The sequence below is a fragment of the Myxocyprinus asiaticus genome, chromosome 1, assembly GCF_019703515.2.
Source record: "Myxocyprinus asiaticus isolate MX2 ecotype Aquarium Trade chromosome 1, UBuf_Myxa_2, whole genome shotgun sequence".
NCBI classification, from domain to species: domain Eukaryota; kingdom Metazoa; phylum Chordata; class Actinopteri; order Cypriniformes; family Catostomidae; genus Myxocyprinus; species Myxocyprinus asiaticus.
This window is the reverse complement of record NC_059344.1, coordinates 37,704,397-37,723,815: the sequence shown is the minus strand read 5'-3', so window position 1 is coordinate 37,723,815 and position 19,419 is coordinate 37,704,397. Positions and strand designations below refer to the sequence as shown.

The 19,419-nt window shown below is 39.1% G+C and overlaps 1 protein-coding gene across 7 annotated transcripts in view; it reads right to left on the bottom strand.

Annotated features, from left to right (window-relative positions):
• LOC127440018 (diacylglycerol kinase zeta-like) overlaps positions 1-19,419 on the bottom strand; it is a 111,050-nt gene that overhangs the window by 20,409 nt on the left and 71,222 nt on the right. For 5 of the 7 annotated variants that reach the window (XM_051696860.1, XM_051696418.1, XM_051696563.1 and 2 more), the window contains 16 exons: positions 19,316-19,398; positions 19,153-19,213; positions 18,391-18,504; positions 18,142-18,282; positions 17,945-18,023; positions 17,714-17,769; positions 17,506-17,568; positions 17,143-17,216; positions 16,926-17,037; positions 16,618-16,817; positions 15,500-15,603; positions 11,843-11,922; positions 10,077-10,146; positions 6,395-6,435; positions 6,093-6,289; positions 2,452-2,568 (listed from right to left, as the gene is read on the bottom strand). In XM_051696860.1, the coding sequence (XP_051552820.1) occupies positions 2,452-2,568; positions 6,093-6,289; positions 6,395-6,435; positions 10,077-10,146; positions 11,843-11,922; positions 15,500-15,603; positions 16,618-16,817; positions 16,926-17,037; positions 17,143-17,216; positions 17,506-17,568; positions 17,714-17,769; positions 17,945-18,023; positions 18,142-18,282; positions 18,391-18,504; positions 19,153-19,213; positions 19,316-19,398 (1,592 nt within the window). The remainder of the gene's footprint in view (positions 1-2,451; positions 2,569-6,092; positions 6,290-6,394; positions 6,436-10,076; positions 10,147-11,842; positions 11,923-15,499; positions 15,604-16,617; positions 16,818-16,925; positions 17,038-17,142; positions 17,217-17,505; positions 17,569-17,713; positions 17,770-17,944; positions 18,024-18,141; positions 18,283-18,390; positions 18,505-19,152; positions 19,214-19,315; positions 19,399-19,419) is intronic. The other 2 variants (XM_051696640.1, XM_051696775.1) reach the window with 1 other exon arrangement.

Here is a 19,419-nt window from a genome sequence, read left to right as displayed (position 1 = left end):
GCTCTACACTAGCAGACTCAGAACAACTTGAATTGGGTGGGAGGTGTCACACTTAAATGAATGTTTTCGCTAATCTTGCCCTCCTAGTCAGTGAGCCCGTTACATTTACCGATTAAAAACGGAGGGAACGTTTCACACTTAACGACTGCCTTTGACTTTGTTCTGTGCCTTATCACTACAGCAGTAGTATAGATTTTAATTACAACCTGGCTACTCATAATCGTTATTGTACATTTAAACGGTTCCTTACCACGTACATTGAGTTCGGCAGTGATCTCCAACAACTTTTTTTCTTTTAATGGTCTGTCATGATATGACATATGAGATATGTCATACAGAAATATGTGCTGACTCCAAAGAGCAATGAACTTCTCCAAATGCACCGTCAACGAGTGCTTTTCAGACGCTATGCTTTTTCTGCATTGCTTCCATCCTCCGGCAAAAAACACTTTACACATGAACTGCACTCATTGGTCACTGCCTTGGTGGTGTGTTCCCGCCCCACCTACAGCCAGTGATAATTTCATGCTGGATGTGTATTTTCAGTGTTTCAAGGCATTAACACAGATGGGAGTCCAGACAGTCAAGTGATTAACACCTCCCACTGAGGGGTGCTAATGGGCGCTCTGTCTCCCACTGCCTGGCCAGTGATTATTTTAAAGAAGCTAACACCTGAAAATCATTGGGAGCCACACATGCAGATGAACAAGCCATCACATCAAATGGACTACTTGCACAACTGCTTCTGCGTTCTACGTAGTGCGGCTCAAGCATTTCCGGTTACAGCGTTCAGAGCCACCATACAACGATTGCAAATGTCTTTACTCTTGTTAAATGTACCACATGGATTGAATTATAAATAAATGAGCCCTTCTTTAAAAATCACATAACAGAATGAAGCAGTTTTATTATCAAAATAAATAAATAAATAAATGTGCTAAAATATATTTAACAACACTATACTGTATATTTAATCTATTTTAAACATTATAACTCATCTTTGGCAGCTCTTCTACTTATGCTCTTACACGTCAACATACATGTACTGGATATCGATATACTTCATCATGAAACAGTGACACAAAATAAAGATTAAAACATACATTTAATAAAAATAAGGTGATGCATGCATTCATAAGGTCTATCTGTCCTCCCTGAGGCTCCCTCACACATGGAGCTTTGCTGTATTGGAAGCGTGTCAATGTTTCATTTAAAGATCGCTGGTGCTGACACCCTTTACTAGTCTCCTTCAATCTTCTGTCTTTTGCGGTTTAAGCTGAACTGTGATTTAATGTCAGCTACAGACCTCCGTGTGAAGACAAATGGTAAAATACGCTTGGAGTGTATACCAGCCATTGCGTTCTCAGATTGGCTTGGACTGAATTAAAGCTGTGAAACTTTTCTTCCACTGAATTTTGAAGAAGCTGAACACTGCAATGTTCCAACTATTTCTTCCCCTGTCTCTGAAAATGTCCGGAATTTAAAATCTTCTCCTGCACACTCATTTTAAGTGGCGTTTCATTAACTAGGCAACTTCAACATCAGATGAATTCAATACACCGCAAAAACATAATTTTCTTAATTAGTATTTTTGTCTTGTTTTCCAGTATAAATATTTAAATATTCTTAAAACAAGATATGTTTACTTGACAAGCGGTATGGCCTTGTTATGTCTTGTTTTCAGAGAAATCTGACAAAATCTAGTAAACTTCATGCTTAAAACAAGAAAAAAATCTGCCAGTGGGGTAAGAAAGATATATTTGTTCTCCCTTTGAAGTAAGTTTACTTTTCTTACCCCACTGGCAAATAGTTTTTTTCATGTGTTAAGCATAAACCTCACTATATTTAATCAGATTTCTTTGTAAACAAGATAAAATATCTTATGCAATTTTGCTTGTCAAGTAAATCTTTCTTTTTGTTTTTTAAAGAATGTTTAGATATTTTTACAGGAAAACAATATTTTTTTTCAGTGTATTAATGCAACAAGCTGCAACGTTGCTCTGCAACATCCATTAATAAACGTCCTTCCTCATTTCAACATATTTGAGACACATAACACTCTGTATTTTTGCATTGCTCCATGTTTTTACCATTGCAAGGTATACTGTCATACCGCCCATACCATCAAACCCAGTTCATGGCCATTATTCAAGAAAAAAACAAAAAAAGGGAGAGGAGTCAGCTCTTTTTTTCTTTTTTTTTTTTTTTTGCTGTAATAAAGATTAGCTAGAGAGAACTCTCTCACAGAACCACATAAGATTCACAGATCAGCATTTCTCATAGCTATTACAGAAATCATTCCTCTGCTTTGGATCATTTAAATGTAATCATAAAGAGAAAGAACAATTTAAGAAAAAAAACATTGTGTCAGCAGGCTTTATTCATGTGGCTCTAGTTTCAGATACTATACATGTTCTGGAAGAGCATAAATGTTCTTTCTGTTCCTCTTACCTGCTGAGAGCTGGTTTGGCTGATCTGAGTGAGTCACTGTGTGACACTGCACTGTGTGCAAGAGCTTCTGCCACAGAACTGTCACTGGAAACACGCTTCCTTTGGAGCTCCGCAACCCTAAAGAAACAAGGAAAGAGGCAGAGAGAAAGAGACACATAGAGAGAGAAAGAGAGAGAGAGAGAGAGACATTATCAAGTGGAATATTTGACTATATCTCTAAAATGGGACTGAGCTCCTTTAGCAAAGGCCAGTCGTTATTTCAGCAACTATCAAAAGTCTAAAATATTAAATGAAAATTACTGCTGTGATTTGTGATCTCAATTTCATACGTTGCTGCATTCTAAAATGTGTCAGGCAGCAATTCAAAGTACAGATTACATTCTAAGCACTGTCACAATGGCTGTGCTATGGCAGTTATTGGTGTAAACTGACTTATAAGGTCATTTTTCTCTATCAGGTTTTGAAGAGAAACTTGCAGAGTAAGTTACTTGAAGTCTACCAGAATAACAACACACCCAGTTTAATGGCACAGCTCCCTTAAGCACTGAGATTTGTTACCACCACAGCAATGCAGCTAGTACTGTAGGTATAACAGGAACACATACAGTACTTCCAATCCGTTGGACATGAATTCGTGTCTGCATTTGGTTAGAATATATTTCTGGCCTGAGACATTACATTACACATTAAAGTTTGATTGACAAAAAAAAAAAAAAAAAAAATACAATAGCTTTAGATGTTGTTTCTGATTGAAAAAAAATAAAATAAAAATCATGTGAGAGAAAGAAAGAGAAAGAAACAAAGCAAGACTATCCTTTCATCTCCACTGAATGCATCCCCCTGTAGCAGTCTGATCTCATTTGGTGGAAAAGCATAACCGGTGGAAAAACATTACAGAGACAAGAGACAATGAAAAAGAGAGAGAGAGAGAGAGAGAGAGAGAGAGAGAGAGAGAGAGAGAGAGATTTTTCTTAACACTCAATATTTCTTGACACTCAAAAAGACAATGCTGTCTGTCACTTTATTCACCTACAGCTCACCCTGGCAAACTCAGCCCTTAACTCCCCACAGAGAAACCACAAAGGCTAATTACCTCCACTTATTAATTTAAAGTTCCTTTCATGAGTGATTCTGTATTATTTTGAATTGAAAAAAAGCATGTTCAGTGTTGGCTTGGCTAGAGATCGTTACTTCTTCCATAAGGGAGTTAAGGGATAATGATCCCTGTGAAATGCATCAGCAGCCATATGCGTGTGACTGAAAACAAACCAATGATAGAAAAGTTGCCAAAAAATGCATCCAAAACAAAAAGTGCTGAAGAATAAATATATAAATGAAAAAGATGAAACACAAAATATAAAAATGAATAGAAGAACATAAAAAATATCTAAGAAAAAATGATGAAAGAAGAGATGTCAAAATATAAGAAGGTTAGCCAAAGTTCTCTGAAGCTTTGAAAGATGCTTTCTGTTTAGACATAAACAGACATGCCATTAAGACTGCAGACACCGGATTTAAGTATTGACAAATAAGAAAATGTCTAAGTCTCTTGCAGCAAAAAGCCCAGCAGATGGCCATAATGACATCTGAAATCATTTATGCTGCTGTGTTTACATTTTGTAAGGAAAAAAGCCAGACACATACCCCAAAAAAATCATAACAGTAAAAGAGCAGGAAGACAGTTTATACTGTCTGCTTGTGCTGTTTATAACACAACAGAGTTCAATAAATGATATACAATTATTAGAGTAAACAAGACTGATTAAAGAAACATTCAGCTTTGATGTCGAATACCCAAGTGTCTGAGAGTGAACCTAAAAAAAGGAGGGAAAGGTAGTACATCAAAGTATCTAAGGCTGACAAAATGATAATAATACAGTTAAACAGTATATAAGGAAAAAGCCTATACATTTTCTCCATAGAGGAATTGATTTTTAACAATAACCTGTATTGTACACCTCTAAAGACAGACCTACTTTGAGCTAATGACTTAATGATGCAATCGAGTCGATCTCACTACACTCTCAGATTCCTTATTTATTTGTGTATATCTCAATATTTTGCAATAAGCTTAAATATATAGTTTATATACTTTTTATCATAGTTTTTAATTAGATTATGTAATTCATATTGCTTCATGGGATTGTAGTTCATTCTCTCATGAAAGACGGTACTGTATGTACACAGTCTTGTAACCTTTGACTTTTTGTCTGATTTTCAAATGCTTTTCTGCTATGTTGCGATTCACCTCTGAGCTGGCTGGTTTGGTTCATAAAGTCCTTCATAAAAGAGTTCTATGGAAAAAATTAATGGGAAAATTACTGTACTTCCGGAACAAAGACGGCTGAAAAAGTGGACAGGCTTTATGAGCTCTATAGATTTTTTTTTTTTTTAGAGTCATTCTGATGTTTAAATACAGAAAGATATAGAGCATATCAGGACATGGTGCTCTTTCTCAAACAGACACAGCACCTAAGGACAAAAGACTGATCATTACCACACAACTACAGAACACATGATGACAGCAGCAGCAGCATCAGGACACACAAAGGACTGAAAGTGCATTGAGTGTTCGCTCAATCTTTTCCATTGGGAGTCAGAAATAAAAGCAGCTATCGGATGGGTTATACAATCATGACATAATCAGAGGAGATTTATGCCCAGCGCACTGCACTTGACTGTGGTTGTTTCAACCAGATCCATTACACCACTGCCTTCTGCCCAGAGTCCAAATGCTCTGTTGCAAAACATATGCATTGCATTTAAACCCTTTGGTGTAGGAGCTGCTGATAGAAACACATTTTGATTGTTGTGAGTTTCAACAGCTACTGTAGCACCCCTCTTACAACAAATGTTAAAAAATGCATATAAAAAATTAACAAACACTCTCTTTACTACACATAAACACTCTAAAATTTAGATTACTGTCTGTGTTCAGTTTCCTTGTTTCTAGCTCTCAAACACACACACACACACACACACACACACACACACACACACACACACACACAGAGGAGATAAGAAGGGGCTGGGGTGCTGTATGACTTTTTCAGGCAGCTATAAATAGAGTATCGGATCAAGCTCTGCGCTGCAGGAAATGCTCCGTTTTATTCACTCTGAAACACACAATTATCCTGCTTCACACACATACAGTACATCCACACCCACACACCCAATTTCACATTTTCATCCCTAAACATGCAAATACATTCACGTATGAGCTAGCTCACATATTTGCACAAGCTCATCTAAAAAGTATTTCAGAAGCTACAACTATAAATGCCCTAGGTGAATGTTAATCTTACAGTTCTCAGTATAGAGGAATTAATGTTGTTAATCTAGCGTTTGTACAAAGCAGCTCGACTGTGAGAACCACAGTGCCACCAGACGGCTCAATGCACTATAGCTCCCTAATGGCAGATTCCAAAGCAGATGCTGCTGTGTCATTAACAGCAATCTGAGTTATTAGCTGCTGCTAATAACGAACAAGTCTCCTGGTTTTAGGTGTTTGTAGAATTTATAGAACTTATTTATCAAAAGCATAAATATACTGAGAAGACAAAGGTTAGCTGAAATGATGGCAATAGATGCATATGTACAGCTACAGATGTTTGTGCATGTGTGTGTTTATGGTGTCTCACCTGGGTCCAGGTGAGTTTGGTGGAGAAGAGGAGGATGAGGGAAAGGCAAATTTGTGTGGAACAGACGGGTTGTCTCCTGAGGAGTCCACCAGATCTGGCATGCCTGGTGACGTGCTGACTGTCTCTGTGACAACCAGCTCTGGGTCCAAAACGAACAACTCATCCTGAGAAATCTCTGTCACGTAGTTAAGATGCTCCTGAGAAGACGATACACACAGACCTCATATAAATGTGAATGGACACTCAAAAGTTGTTAAAATTGTAGATAGAATTGAATAGATAGACTGGTATGAAGGACTCACTTGAGCTCGATCAATCCTGTAGAATCGATCTGCTGTTGTAGCTGTAAATACAAGACAAAATCAGACCACAGAGTATGTCCAACAACTCCAAGAGTAAGTTCAAATTGGACCACAGGAGAGAAAAGTTCTCTTGATCTTATTATGCAGTGTTTATTTACACCACAATAATGTTTTAACAGCTTATCATTGTGATGAACTGATATGCAAATGCAATGCATCTGTTCAACAAGAAAGCACTTAGCACATGCTTCAAGGGATAGTTCACTCAAAAATGAAAATTGTCATCTTTTATTACCCTCATGTTCCAAACCTGTCTGACTTTCTTTCTTCTATGGAACACAAAGAGAGATTTAAGGAAGAATGTTAGCATCTTAGTGAAGTTGGAATGGCTAGAATGTTAGTGAAGTAAAATTCACATTCATTGTATGAAAAAATATGCAATAGATGTGAAAGGTGACTATTCCAACATTCTTCATTTGTGTTCGAAGGGGGAACGAAATTCATACATGTTTGGATCAACATGCAGGTAAGTAACTGACATCAGTTAAATCATTTTGATTTTTGGGTGAACCCATGACATTCATGGACAGGCTCACTTTTTGCCAAAAAGAGTCAAGCCAGGTATTTGGACCAATGGTTTCAATGGATTTGTGTTTGTGTGTGACATTCACACACAGAACACTCCCCTCATGTTGTTCTTAATGAGCAGGAAAAGAAACTGACACAGATCTCCCATCTCACCAAAATAAATTAAACCCCACAGAGAGATAATGAACTGTGGTGGGGAGTGTATACAATGCACACACTTCCAACAGCTTGTCCTCATCCCAGTAAATAACAGTTACTACACATACAATGTGTGCACATGATTCCCCCACACACTGGCTGTATATACGCTGCCCCTAAGTGTTGCTCGGAGGCATTGACAATCAAACCTGGACTTGAAATCATTTCGACAGCAATTTCATTACACTGAGCCGAGATCAGAAGTGCTGTCACTATCACTCCAAAATGTTCTGTTTCATGTTGCAGCACTCAGCTCTGGTAATGAAGCCCTCAGAAGCTCTTTAGTCTTAGAATGAGCAGATGAGTTCTGCTCTGGGCCATTGGGAGGAGTGGAAGGAGGGACTGGAATGGAGGGATGATAAAAAAGGGTGGAAAGATGGAAGTACTGAGATAGTGCCAGTTTGATGTGTAGCAGTTTAGGTTGTTGTCATGGAGGATTTGTGTGTAATGATGATGACTGATGACTGATGTCCAGAGCCTTGAGATGCTGTCAAAGGAAGCCTAAAGGCCTTTTCACTTTTCAAGATTTGCAAAAGGGCTTTAACGCACCTTTCAACACAAGCAACATACATCGCTTTGACCTTCACAAGAAAAGAGATGCAGACATTATCTTAGGGCAATTTCACCATTTATTAATTCACATAGTGCATCTAAGTTGTGTAATATGAATATTACCCTATATTGCCAAAAGTATTCGCTCATCTGCCTTTAGACGCATATGAACTTAAGTGACATCCCATTCTTAATCCATAGGGTTTAATATGACGTCGGCCCACCCTTTGCAGCTATAACAGCTTCAACTCTTCTGGGAAGACTTTCCACAAGGTTTAGGAGTGTATTTATGGGAATTTTTGACCATTCTTCCAGAAGCGCATTTGTGAGGTCAGACACTGATGTTGGACAAGAAGGCCTGGCTCGCAGTCTTCGCTCTAATTCATCCCAAAGGTGCTCTATCGGGTTGAGGTCAGGACTCTGTGCAGGCCAGTCAAGTTCTTCCACACCAAACTCGCTCATCCATGTCTTTATGGACCTTGCTTTGTGCACTGGTGTGCAGTCATGTTGGAACAGGAAGGGGCCATCCCCAAACTGTTCCCACAAAGTTGGGAGCATGGAATTGTCCAAAATCTCTTGGTATGTTGAAGCATTCTGAGTTCCTTTCACTGGAACTAAGGGGCCAAGTCCAGCTCCTGAAAAACAACCCCACACCATAATCCCACCTCCACCAAACTTCACAGTTGGCACAATGCAGTCAGACAAGTACCGTTCTCCTGGCAACCACCAAACCCAGACTCATCCATCAGATTGCCAGATGGAGAAGCGTGATTCGTCACTCCAGAGAACGCGTCTCCACTGCTCTAGAGTCCAGTGGCGGCGTGCTTTACACCACTGCATCCGACGCTTTGCATTGCACTTGGTGATGTATGGCTTGGATGCAGCTGCTCGGCCATGGAAACCCATTCCATGAAGCTCTCTACGCACTGTTCTTGAGCTAATCTGAAGGCCACATGAACTTTGGAGGTCTGTAGCGATTGACTCTGCAGAAAGTTGGCGACCTCTGCGCACTATGCGCCTCAGCATCCGCTGACCCCGCTCTGTCATTTTACGTGGCCTACCACTTCGTGGCTGAGTTGCTGTCATTCCCAATCGCTTCCACTTTGTTATAATACCACTGACAGTTGACTGTGGAATATTTAGTAGCGAGGAAATTTCACGACTGGACTTGTTGCACAGGTGGCATCCTATCACAGTACCACGCTGGAATTCACTGAGCTCCTGAGAGCGGCCCATTCTTTCACAAATGTTTGTAGAAGCAGTCTGCATGCCTAGGTGCTTCATTTTATACACCTGTGGCCATGGAAGTGATTGGAACACCTGAATTCAATTATTTGGATGGGTGAGCGAATACTTTTCGCAATATAGTGTATCATGATATGCCTTTAACTTTGTGTTGTACAACTTGATGCATCTATCTAGATATAAACAGTATCGCTCCATAGATGCTGACTGCGAAAAGTGCATTTCTACAATCTTAATCGGTCACTGAAAGCGTTTGCTCTTGCAACATCTACACTGCTAGGTGTCAGAGAAAATAATCAGCAATATGTACTGAGTTCAACTTTATCTGAGAAAAAAAATAAAATAAAAATAATTGGACAAAAAACTAAATGAAAAATTTTAATTCTGCCTTGACATTTAATGGAAAAAACAAACAAAACAAAAAAACAGACATTAATTGCTTCCAAAGAGCTGATGAATCCTGCGGGCTCAATGGCTGATGCAAATGAAGGCATAAAGGTGTGTGTGTGTGTGTGTGTGTGTGTGTGTGGGTGTGCAAGCAATTGTGTGCTTGCATGTATGAGCAATGAGCTCTTTCATAAATTTCCTGAGCTGGTGCTGATCTGCAGGTGTGACCTGGTGGAGCACACGCGCACAGAGTTCATCGTGACAGACATGCCGTTAATATGCTGAAATCAGCTCCTACCTCTTTCTCTGCAGCTCAAATTCTCCTGCTGACAAAAGTCATTCTAATGATACTCCTTATTATATCTGAAATGTCAGAGTAGATTCTGTTTCTTTAATATGAAGACTTATGACTCTTTCTTTTGTGCTCTTTCTCAACTGTACTGTAGCTGACTGTGGCACTTAAAGTATTTTGTAGGCCTGATTCATGTTTTGAATATCTGACCTTTACTCTCTGCAGTTTTATTCACATGGGAAAAATATAACGCTTTGTGCACTGATAAGCACAATTCCAGCCCACATCCTAAAGGAGCATAATGGTTCTGTGCTGTAGCAGGCCACTGTGCTGGTCACAGAAAAAGAAGTGAGCCCTCAGTCCATTCCAGCCCTGTACCTCTGAATTCTAACATACACACTGCAGTAAAAGAATACTCACAGTCGAGAAAGCACCATTTTGGCGACAGCCTCTGTGATGACAAAGCCTTAGGTTTGGTCCCATCACCTTTCTGAGAATGAGAGAAAGGAGGTGATAGAAACGTGGAGAGAAGTCATCGTTAACGGCATCTTATGTAACTCAGAGCAGACAAACAGCATCTGTACATTGCAGAACTTCACTATTTTCAGCATACACAAACCAATTTTTAATAATTTCCTGTTACATCTCTTTCAATAAAGCTTCAAAGTGCCATTTGAACATCAACTGTATATAACTTGCCATGAAATTCATGCAACTGAGTCAGAACCTCACATCTAAACACAATATACACACTACAAAGACTTTACTCACAGAATCCACAAGCACAAAATGACTACAACACCTGCATGCACCATCACTATAAAGCTGCCATTCCCAACAGAGGCTAAAACGTGATCAACAGCATCCATCCACACAAAGCACATGGGAGCACTTAGGACCCAGGGGAAATATCTGGGGAACGATGGGCTGAGCTGGTGGATTTAGCTTACCGAGTTTACTGTAATTTGTGCCTATTTGAAGTTTCTCCCATAACATCTGTCATGAGGGAATGCCATACTAATGAGGGTTTTCTTTACGTCTACGAACAGACTAGTGTCTAGGAGGCGCTAGAGCGCTCTAATCTCACTCAGAAGGATGTGGAAGAGTTTTAGGATGGGTTCTGGAATACTTTGCTTTAGGGATGTTGTTAAGCTCTATCTGAAAACAAACTCTTTTGCGTAATTTATCTCTCTGGGGATTTACGCACTCTCATAGTAAACATTTCTGACTCAGAGCCTACTTTTAGAGTACAGAAATGTGCTGCGCTAGTATTATCTAAGGTTTGCATCAAAGGAATTTTCATCAAATTCTTAGTACAAGTGACCAGGCTGTATTTCCAGTCTTGTTCCTGAAAGTGCTCCAGGTGTGCCTGTCTCACCTCTCTGGAGTGTCTTACCCACCTGGAGCACCAGTCGCTGAAGAGATGGGTGACACGAAACAAAGTCCTGTGGGAGACCCCATTCCATTAGATACACACAAACCCCATAGATCAGACACACTACCCATCAGATCAGATCAGATCATATCACATACTGTACATACACACACATACACACACACAAAGCATCATATCAGATACATCTCACACCCGTTTGGCCACTAACATAGCAGATGCTATAGCACATAACCATTATCTGCTGACTGATTGAATGAATATGAGCATGTGAATTTGAGTTTGAGAATAAAGAATACCAACTTTCACAGAGACTCTAATCACACCAGTTTTCAAACAACTTTACCGCCTAGGGTATTTCATTAAAGACTGCTGAGAGCAGTGAGTGTGCCTGTGAGTATGTGAGAGATTTTATGATAAATTCTCCTGCTTTTGCCTTCCATATGCCAACACAACAAGCCATAATTTGCACATTTCTCTAGATAAAGGCTCCGATTGGTTGGGGAACCATTTAGTTTCATAGCTGAAAGTGAAATTCTTTATCTAACCACTGTTCCCTAAAGAAAAGAAAAAATGCAACAAAGACAGTATAAGATGACATGAAAGGTCTATATTTCATCTGTTGCACTGAATAAAACTTCTCCGTCATTAGATTCTCACTGTGACTGACTGTTCCCATCTTTACTCAAACTCTAACACTTCACTCCTCATCTCTCTTTTCCTATCCTCCTAATTTCAATTTTTTTGTTTCATACCCCACTCCATCTGTTATACCCACCCCCTCATTTTTTACCTCCTGTAGTCTCTCGATGTGCGCTCGGCAGGTTTCCAGATCACTGTCTCCTGGGACAACGATGAGACCCAGTGGGATCGCTGAGATAAGGATGAGAGAGAGAGAAAATATGAAGTTAAAAAGAAAGATGGAAAGAAGAAACAGAATCATTCAATCACTCACAGTAACAGGCTGCTGTGTGTTGTGAAAAACTTAGCCCACATTTTTTCTCTCTGGAGATACTGATCAGCAGTGGGAGAAGGAGTAAAAATAAAAGAGAGAGGAAGAGAGGTATGGTGAAGAAAGAAAGAAAGAAAACAAACAAACAAACAAACTTCGGCAACTTTGCCAAATTAATCTGTCTTTATTAATACGTCTATTCATGGGTTGATGAATATGATTTATGGCAGTTGTGTCTGCCATGTCCAACAAGTGCTCGCTGAGACCCAATCAAGCTCATTCAGACTAATCCTCAGATTTCTCATGAAACAAAGTCAAACAGTAATAGGACGTGATGGGGAGGATGTGGCAATTTAGTCTCCACAAGACTCAATATCTCTGCAGGCATTTTGTAGACTCAAGGCTCTAAGCCTGCTGTTGACTCTGCTGTCATTAAGAGGAGGAGAATATGATGGAATATGTTGTTTGTGCAGTGGTTGCTGAGGGTGAATGTGTCCTTTCATGTATATACACATCCTAGTGTCCAAGTCACTTCAGATGCAAATGGTGAAAGCATGGATGAATACCTTAATGAGATCCCAACTAGGGTTGCCAGGTTTCTACCACAGCCAAATACGGGACACTCCAGCTCTAAATAAGGGACTTTTTTCAGCAGCGCTCCTGTGCAAGACGCTGCACAGTGGTTAAAGAGGTCTACCTAGAGCTTGTTTACATAGGCAAATGATTGAAAACCAGCATGGACGGACGCAAAAACTTGTTCTTGAAAATCAGAAAAAAAATAAAATAAATAAATAAATATATATATATATATATATATATATATATATATATATATATATATATATATATATATATTTATTTTTTTTATTATTTTTTACAAACAAATTGCTATTTTTGGTAAAATACAATGCTGCACAACAGAGCTTCACAGTATTAATGAAAACATTAATGAAAATAATCTGATTACCTGTGGCACAAGGCTGCTTGCTTTGTGATATTGCTTACAGATAATAATAATAATAATAATAATAATAATAATAATAATACAACCATTTAATATTAAATCATTTTTATTACGAGTATTATTGCTACTTTTTGAATATACATTTTTTATACAGTAGTTATATTTTTTTGTCGATAATTTCCATATCCAGTTGAATAGAGCTTTCATGTTAGTGGGACTTTTATTTTTTACAGACCTTTGAGTTCTTCCTGTTTTTGACAGGTTATTTATAATTACCATTAATGCTGGGATAATCCCGTGCGACTCTCGAGCTGAAATCTCCGAGCTGCACCAGAGGAGTTCATTTAAGTGTTAACAGCCATTTATATTCTAAACACACTGCATGAAAATTAAGCACCAGCAGTGTGTGGTGTGTGTATGTGCGTATGCGTGCACCCGTGTGTATGTCTGTGTGGGAATCATATGACAGAGCGGCACCTTTTGTTCATTCTGTAGCGTGCAGCGCATAGCGTGCATTACATCCTTCTTCTGTTTAATGATCACACTTTGCCATATCTAGATTGTTTTATTTTCAAATTGTCATTGATTTCATCTCAAATTTGTCACATCTCATATAATTTAGCTAATGACAACATACTATAATATGGTACCAAAAATAGCAACAAGATGATTTCGTACCATTTAATTTTTTTGGTATCGCGATACTTTGATAGTACCGGTAAACCATGCACCCCTAGTAGAAAGTATATGACTAATGTGTTAAAACTAATATATATATATATATATATATATATATATATCACAATAATAATAATAATAATAATATATATATATATATATATATATATATATATATATATATATATATATATATATATATATATTTGGCCTTCCAGAGCCACTATCTTAGTACAAGTTTTAGTACTGTTTTAAGCAACCATGCAATATAATGGATTTTTATGGGAGTGAAAACTCTTAACATGAAAACAGTGTATTTTTCCTTGGATTAGAGTGTAATTGTTTTGACAGTAAATAGAGTTATCACAAGGAAAATGAAAAAAATCACATTAAGTGTTTTTAACTAAGCCTGTACTGTAGATTTGTACTAAAATTTCTGCAGATTTTCTCAATGTAATTTACAGAGTCTCCTTTCCAGAATGAGCACTGACATTTGCAATGCAATGTAATGTTATGTTTTGTCATGAATATGTGCGTTTACTGTTGTTTTGGAATCACAATAGTAAGAATCAATTTTCATGCACTCAAATACAATATGTTTGACAAAATTCTCCTGCTTCTGACAGAAAACTTGGCAGAAAATAGCACTGACAATTATTGATGTTTCCCCCCGGCCACTTCTGCCAAGTGTGGCATCCATGTAACGTAGCAACTGCCGATATATCACACAACTCATTAGAAAGGTGTGTTTCAGGTCCATTTCTCTCAGTTTGTGAGACATTCTTAGCAGTTTGGGTGTTAGACGCTAAAATACAGGACAAATCCGTATGGATTTCATATGGAAAGCAAGTTTGTTCCCTTAAATACGGGATGATTGGCAACCCTAATCACAACTGTAACAGCTATGCACCGATTTATTTCAGTGACAAACCCAACCAGGCTTGACGTGATGAAGATACAGTATGTTTCACCGCAAAAGGAGTGGAAGTCATGCCCTACTGAGTATAGGGACACAGATCCAGCAGATTCTCACAGGATTCAGAGCAATCGGCAATATTTCTGAATTAAATGAGCTTTCTCAAGAGGATGGAAAGCTTCTCTGGCAAGGAGGGGAGGAAGAGAGAGAGAAAGCAACAGGGGAAGCAGGAAGAATCAAGCAGAGAAAGAGAACAGAGAGATGGGAGAGGTCTCTTCCATTGAGGAATGTTGGGTTGCTTAGCAACATCTGAACAGTCATTCCCAAATTCTGTTCAGGTTTGCTCTCTGTCTCTGTTCAGTTGGTGGTATTGTCAAAGCTCTTCAGAAGAGTGAAGAGGGGTTGACAGCAGCATGCAGAGGGGATGCAGGAATGAGTGTTATATTTTGTATCACAGAGGAGAGTACAGAACAACTGTATGAACAGCAAAAAAGCTTCTCTCTCCATGTCTTTCCTTTATTTGTCCTTTTATACACACACTGTAGACACCCAAACATAGATCTGCAGGTATGTTTTTAACTCTCACACTAGCAGGATACCACACGCATGCACACACACACACAAACCTCTTCTGAACCAGAAAGTAGAGAAAAATGTGATCCAAAAGATTCTGTGTCATAAACCAAAGCTAAATCTATTTCTGATACATGTCTGTAATTTTTCTGAAATGTTTCTCAGAGACCCACTAAACGCCTGCACAAGAGACTTTAATAACTCACTGCAGTGTTGTGATGACATCTAGTGCTGAAAAATAGAAGTGCAGCTTGCATTTACACACTCATAACCTTGAGCAGCCACAGCACACTAAGAATTACCACTGTATTTTCTGGACTGAAAATGTGTGAGTGTAATGTTATATGTGTGTGGATTTGATACTCACAAGCTTCTTTGAGCTTCTCCTTGTCATAGTGCAGAGCTTCATAATCGTGCATGCTGATGCGACTCACTCTGATCCGTAACCTTTCTGGAAATGGTTGCTGACTGCTGGACAGAAAAAAAAAATCCAATCAGAAAAACACATACTGTACGTACGTAATCAAACAGGATCTATGGCACAAACATCTCACAGATTTAAACTTTCAATAACTGCAGTGTGTAATAGTGAGTGTGCCGTCTTGTTTAGGTACAGTATTCTGCCCTTGACTCCTGCTTCACCAAACAGCGCTACTGTGACAAAACTCATTAAATCCATCTCCACTTCCGTTATTTTGCATTTTACCGGTGGTTACATTAAGGGCCTATCTGCCGTCGATACAGTGCTTTCCCCCGCAGAACCGGCCAGGTGTGAAATTAACAAAACCTCAGAGAGAGAGCGATTATCTAATTTGGCAGGACTAAAGCAAGCTTCTCTGTCCTTAGTAGGCTTTTATGAGGGTAATATATTCACTTTTACAGTGTCAGAGAAAAGCAATGAGACAGAGAGAGCTTATAAATCACACTAAACCTCTCACTTTTAGTAACAGCTCAATAAAGAGACAGCAAACCGGCAAAGTTAAACTTTTGGCTCACTCTGACTATTTATTAAAATCAGCTCCCACCAAATACACAGACATTTGTTGGTGTGTGGACATTTTGGTCAGTTGCCCTTTTAAAGAGCCTTCATGCTTTATAAAGCACATTCAGAAATTGCAATATGACCTTGTTCTTAAAAGGATAGTTCACCCAAAAATGAAAATTCTTTCATTTATTCACCCTCAACTTGCTTCAAACTCAAATTACTTTCTTTCTTCTGTAGAACATAAAAGGAGATGTCAAGCAGAAATTTAGCCTCAGTCACCATTCACTGTCATTGCATCTTTTTCCATGCAATGAAAGTGAATGGTGACTGAGGTTAACATTCTGCCTAACACCTCCCTTTGTGTTTCAAAGAAGAAAAATATGTGGTGAAAGTCATATGGGTTTGCAACAACAAGAGAGTGAGAAAATGACTGAGATTAACCCTTTTGAGGTCAGCCACGAATGAGTGTGTTCTCACAAATAAGTACATGTTGCACGTACTCATTGAGCAGTGGTATCGATGTGCGTCTTTTGGTTTTCTGCACCATGTTGGCCTGGTTTCGAAGGGAGATGTGAATGACAGATGGTGCTAGTTTGCAAGGCTCTCCGTCCACCTGCATAGGGATCGACTTAAAGGTGGTAAGAGTGACCTCGCGACATTGATTTAACCTCTCACCGTGACCTCCGACCTGCAGTGTGGCCTACAGACACAATATAGAGAGAGAGAGAGTAAATTCACCAACTTCACTCTAAAAGACATATTTCTGATTTGAGGTCAATTCATTATTATGTAATGAGGTGAAGCATACCAGTGATGTCATTGTGAATCCAATGACCTCAATGCAGCCATCATCGTGCCGCTGAGGCTCAAAGTCATGATGCTCACTTGGATTGCCCCATGGCATAGTGCCTGCACAATACCTGCAATAAACATTAACACACAAACATACAAACACTTAACACTGACATATCTGGAGCAGATACAAGGATAGATTATTATTACAGGTATAAAGAGCTGTGTGTTACCTGGGGATATTGAGGAAGACCAAGCACTGCAGCTTCAAATCCTGGACTTTAGAGGTCAAATCTGTTCCATCACACTATAGAGAATGAGAGCGAGATAAAGCAGTAAAAAAAATACATTTGAAGTTTAAGCCTCTAGAACAATAAAACAGTCAGCTGAAAAAAACTTTCAACACTGAAGTAGACACTTCTTGGTGCTTAAAGCCCAAGAGGAAGAAATACATAAACAAACATGCAAATACTTCCGAGACCTAAAACCACAGCGCCTTATTAGCATTTCAAAACACACAGATTTCCATGTGTGCATTCCATTTCCTCTCTTGCTCTGCACAAAGGGCTCTTTGTTTAGCTAAACTCTGTACATACCACCACTTTGATGTGTTTGGCCAGGTCTTTGGAACTGCCCATCAAGAAATCAGAAAATGCTGTCTGTATTAAAAAGAAAAATAATTATGCATCTCACCATCCCACTGTCATAATTATTTTGCCATTAAAACAAAATATTAAATAAAATCATTAACTTGTCTGAGAATGTGGCCGTTTTTTTGTGAGAGAGTACATGTGTCTCACTTACCCCTGCATAGAACATTTTGTTTCTGAATCGGCTGTTAAATTTCTCAGGGTTGGCCTCTGAGGACAGAGAGAATTAATTAATCTCAATTAGCACAAATTTTACCATAAAAAACAATCTTATCTCACAAACCCCAAAAGACACATGCACACAAACATGAAAACAAGATTCTACTCTAAAGTCTTAATATACGGTCACATGCTATAAATAATACATTAATGCCTTTACACCAACCTCGAGATTCGTGGAACTCTAGAGTCACGCGAGCGTCAAAACCAAGGCTGAAATAATTATTGAAGACGTCTAGGGGGAGCTGTGGAGCACAGATAAATCTGACTATAACACTTCAGCTGCTGATGCAGATGATACTGCTGCTTTTAACTGTGTTTAAAAGAGCAAAGCAAGAGACTGTAGGGGTCCAGAACCCTTACCTTGCCCGTCACCTGCTCGTCTCTTTCTTCTGGGCCCGCATCTGGGTTGGGCTTCACATGGAGATTCCATCGATCTAGCTGAACAATGTTTCCATCCTCAACGTGAGACAGAATTTTACTCAAAGGTTCATCTGTGTAACCCTACACACACAGACACACATACAGAGACTTTCGAAAATGCTCATATATTGCCCAAATGTGCGCACCTCTCTATCTTTACCATAGATTTGTGACAGAAGTTTTACTCACCCCACCCCAGTTTAGCGTCCTAGCGAGGTCATTTCCGGTGCCCAGAGGAAGTACTGCCACAGCAGGCGAAGGATTGAGCTGCAGCTGATCAAGAGTGGACAAGATCCAGCCCACCTGAGACAAAACATAATTTAACGTGAGTGTGTGTGTTTGTTTTTTTGTGACAGAGCGCGAGCCTACAGTGCCTACAGTAAAAAAAACATAAACTAGTTAGTATTAGATATCTTGTATTGTAAAATCACAACCAATACAGTGCAGAGAGTTCAAACTACAAAGAACCTCACAAAAACGTGAGACAGAATGAATCTATGGAGCGTTTTCCTCAAAACTGCAGTTCAGCTGCTCAGCAGGGTGGAGGAGGAGTGATGGGATGGGTGGAATTAAACTCCTTATTTCCATGGGCTTAAGGCATTATTCCTGAACTTCTCCCTTATGGATCAAAGTCACAGTATGAAATATGACTGCATTCAAATCAACATTTAATGCTCTTAATTACTCACACAGACAGATTACAGAGATGTGACAGCATGGGGTAAACCAAGACACACACAAAACTCCTCAAACATGTGACTCATCAAAAACGTGTCATAGTATTATGACAGGAAAACATCTCTTGCTCAGCTCACAGGCAGGGAGATGAGAATGCAGTGCTGCCTCCTGCTGGAGGGGTTTATAATTATTACACACACTCACCTCACCTAACATCCACATGATAATTTCTTCTCAGATTATTGTCACATTCACACATATACGCTCGCTCACCGTGCCATCCCCACCACAGGCCAGGATTCGCAAGTTGTGTACTTTGCGGTACATCTCCAACCTAAAAAAGACCCATAAACATACACGTTACAATATAAACACGTCATACTGATGGCAGAGTTTACTACTTTTCTTCTGAGGGCTTCCATATACAGGTACTGACCCCTCCTGAGGACCTCCTTGACTGAGATCAAAGACCTGCCGAGGATTTAGATACCACAGAAAGGACTGAATTATTTTAGATCCCTAAGAGAGAGAGACAAAGAG